The sequence below is a fragment of the Sinocyclocheilus grahami genome, unplaced genomic scaffold (genome assembly GCF_001515645.1).
Source record: "Sinocyclocheilus grahami isolate Dianchi unplaced genomic scaffold, SAMN03320097.WGS_v1.1 scaffold520.1, whole genome shotgun sequence".
Classification (NCBI taxonomy): domain Eukaryota; kingdom Metazoa; phylum Chordata; class Actinopteri; order Cypriniformes; family Cyprinidae; genus Sinocyclocheilus; species Sinocyclocheilus grahami.
This window is the reverse complement of record NW_015505699.1, coordinates 207277-210889: the sequence shown is the minus strand read 5'-3', so window position 1 is coordinate 210889 and position 3613 is coordinate 207277. Positions and strand designations below refer to the sequence as shown.

At 38.6% G+C, this 3613-nt stretch overlaps 1 protein-coding gene across 1 annotated transcript in view; it reads left to right on the top strand.

The window, feature by feature from the left end:
• The window catches only part of LOC107554933 (enhancer of mRNA-decapping protein 3-like), a 5338-nt gene extending 3554 nt beyond the window's left edge, over positions 1-1784 (top strand). Inside the window, exon 3 of the mRNA XM_016237596.1 lies at positions 238-1784. Coding sequence (XP_016093082.1) covers positions 238-572 — 335 coding nt within the window. The 3' untranslated portion in view covers positions 573-1784. The remainder of the gene's footprint in view (positions 1-237) is intronic.
• Positions 1785-3613: the final 1829 nt, after the last annotated feature.

Sequence of the window (3613 nt, the reverse complement as noted above, 5' to 3'; positions counted from 1 at the left end):
TGTCACATATCTTCCTAACACACCCACCTGAATGCTTTGTTTAGATGAGCTTCGAAAGACTTGGAAACTTCCACTCTGAATTGCAAAAACATGTTTAACTTTGTACCCACCCCCGCTCCTCACGTAATATGCCAGAACACTTCTGAAAGCCAGTGGAGGTGTATGATACATAAATGGCGTCTGTGTTAAAAATTAAACTGCATTAGTCTTATCCGCAAAATGAAATTTCACCCTCAGACTTGCCCGAGACGCCAGTTGACCTGGTCATAAACTGCCTGGATTCGCATGAAAACGGATTCTTGAGGGAGCAGCCCTGGTACAAGGCCGCCGCCGACTGGGCCAATCAGAACCGAGCCCCGGTACTGAGCATCGACCCTCCAGTAAGTGGACAGGCACATGCCGTGGAAGCAAAATGGTCACTTTCCCTGGGCCTCCCGCTGCCTCTATCTGACGGTGCCGGCCGAGTCTACCTGTGTGACATTGGCATTCCCCGACAGGTGTTCCAGGAAGTGGGGATCAAATACCACTCCCCCTTCGGATGTAAATTCGTCATCCCGCTGCACTCCGAATAAGCCGTTGACTTTCACGGTCAAGGCTCACTGAACCTGCCTTAAAGATTTTAAGAATGAATGGACCTCGGTTTGATTGTTGCAACAGAACTGGAACTTCTCAGTCTGTATTTCTCTCAAGTTCTTCTATACTTCTGTGATGATTCCCATCAAAGGGAAGTGACGGAAACGATACCAGCTCTTGTGACAAACCTGATACGTTAAAAGCAGAACCAACATCAGTGTACTCGCCATCTGATGCATTCTAACAGTCTTATAATAATCTTTCAAACAGCCATTTTAATACACAAGGCTGATTTTTTTTTGGGATGAGACAACTTTCATAACCCATTAAATGTGCAGTTATGCCAAAAAACAGCAACTGGCTTACACTTAATGTGACTTGATTGGTCTTATGGCATTTTTGAATCTTATTTTATCTCAAATGGAAGAATTCGCTTTTAGTTTATAATCGCATATGCTGACTTAAATTTTTCCCATAGAAAATGTGCATTAGATGGGGGTTTCATCTTTTTCCCCCTTTTTGTGCCAGATTGATCAAAGTCAGTGTTAAGGCACTGAGATTGTCAGTTTATTGCATGCAAAATTACTTGCAAAGTGTTATTTGCTTTGTTGACCAAGTCCAGAAATATGACAGATTGACTGGGATCTTATCAGTGATAAATTGTTGCACTCTTGAATGGTAAGATAAGTGTACTAAAAAAAATAGTTTGTGATATTGGTTGCTATTGGACCAATACTAACCATTTTAAGCTGTCGTTGGCCAATACCACCAGTTTTCTTAAGCTAAAATTCATTGCTGTGCTTTACCGCATTTCCATTAGTTTCAGTTCTCAGTGCTCAAAAATAAGCAGCTTATGAAATCCTGTTTTAAATGGGTTTCATATTGAGTCAGCATGGCTTGTTTGGTTAGATCAAACAAGGATCTTTTATTAAGAAAGATGCTCCATGTGTTGCAATAAACCTGCTTGCTGAAATCGATTCGTGATTTTCTTATAGGTTGTATTATTATGCACACAAACCCATTACAAAGCAAAAGGTCAGTGTGTGCTGCACACTCAGTTCTTTTGGGTAATGAATGAGTTTTTCAAAAGCACTGATAAGGACAGTTGAAATATTTGTTTGAATCTGCAGGTTACCGTATGCCTTCACAGTTAAAATGAGAGGCACTTGTGACACGCAAATCCTCTATAAAAGATCCATATGCAACAATAATGAACTTAAACTGACACCAGGAAATAATGTACTGCTTTCATCAGACTAATTTACTTTTTTACTAATTGTTTTTTCATTTAAGCTCTATTGTGACGTCTTCTGAATTTGACTAGCAAATATTTTGTTTTCTTTTTTTTTTCTCTCAAAATTAAATTAGAAGATTTGTTTCTAGTGTTTTATCTCTGTTTTCTGTTCATAAGCCACATTCTTGATTTAAGCACTTTTTTCTTTGCTTTTATTTTTTTTACGTTTGTTAAGCTATGTACAATCTAGGGCTGACCTCACTGAAGTTGACCGCCCCAGATGTTGAATTTTTCTTGTCACAAGTGTTTAGATAAACTAGAAACCAACAGACCTTACACATCACCTTTTCTCAGTCATGGGGAAATTATAAAATGTGAATTCTTGGCTTTCTTTCCCCCCTTTTCTTTTCACTGTTGATGTTTGTGTCTGTAAGGTCATTGGTGAAGTCTCTGGAGAGCCATTTGGCTCCTTGAAATTAGCTTTTGAGTTTAAAAACAAAGATCGAATGGGAGGCCGTTATTAAAAGCATTACTAAGTTAAGGATTGCTGGCTTTTACGACTTGTTACTTGAGATTAAAAATATTACTGCTGTACAATTTTTTTTTTATTCCATTTGGTTTGCAAAAAACAAAACAAATTGGTTCTAATTGAGAATAGCTACAGAGCCCAGTCGTAATATTCAGTTGAATATTGTTTGATACCGAAGCACTACATGTGTGGTAACATGCAGTTTGATATAAATCATTCCTCTGTAGGAGTTTGCTTCTAAAATCTGACCAAACACTTGTTGAGCAATTTTTAAAAAATTGTGAAAAAGTTTTTTGTTGTTATCTGGTGACATTCATTTGTGTGCCAAATGTGGTGACCCCTGGTGATGTCATCAAACATGCCTCTGAAGGTTTGAGGGGGTTTTGTTCAGTATCAAAAGTTGAAAGCTACTTTTTGGTTTCTTTCCACAGGTTTCCATTCTTGCGCCTTTTTCTTTACAAAAGCATGAGATAAAGGTTGTTAGCATTGCATAATTTTATAATTTATCTCTGCACCTGTTGTATAAGGTGAAACACGATTCAAAACTGGTTTAGACAACAACATTGTTACCATTAATTGTGAATTAGTGACATTTCTCATAGTTCTGATATCACTGGAAACCTTACATGCTAAACATTGTCAACTTTGAAGTGTAAGGACTGAATAAATAAAGAGAATGGAAACAACTTTATGACTGTTGTTGTTTTATTTATAGTTAATTGAATCTCTTTCCACTTTACAAAATTCCATAAAAATACAATACGAACATACATTTTTCTTTATTATTATTTAAAGGCGCAGTAGGAGATCTTGGAAAATGCTAACTTTAGCCTGATAGCACTGAAAGCGAATGTCCCACCTTCTCTGCAATCGCCATCTAAAGCCACGCCCCCTGAATGCATATACACTCACTCACAGACCAGAATACCAGAGACAACATTACTACAATAGGCTACATCAGCGGTTCCCAATTCCAGCCCATGTTCCGAAGTGAAGTAAACTTCAACGTATTTCCCCCGCTCAGTGAGGAGGGAGCAATGAACACTGTGAAGGGATCATATCGATCGGAACACAGTTCATGCACGTAGCTCACTGCTAATGAGCTGGTTATCTGAATCGGGTGTGTTAGCTAAGCGAGACATGCAAAATATGCAGAGCTGGGGGGCGCGAGGACAGGAATTAGGAACCGCTGGGCTACATCATGCGTCATTCACCAGTGAGAAAACTTCAAAAGTACTACAATATCAGGAAGGAAGATCGGGTTGTTGATGTTTGTC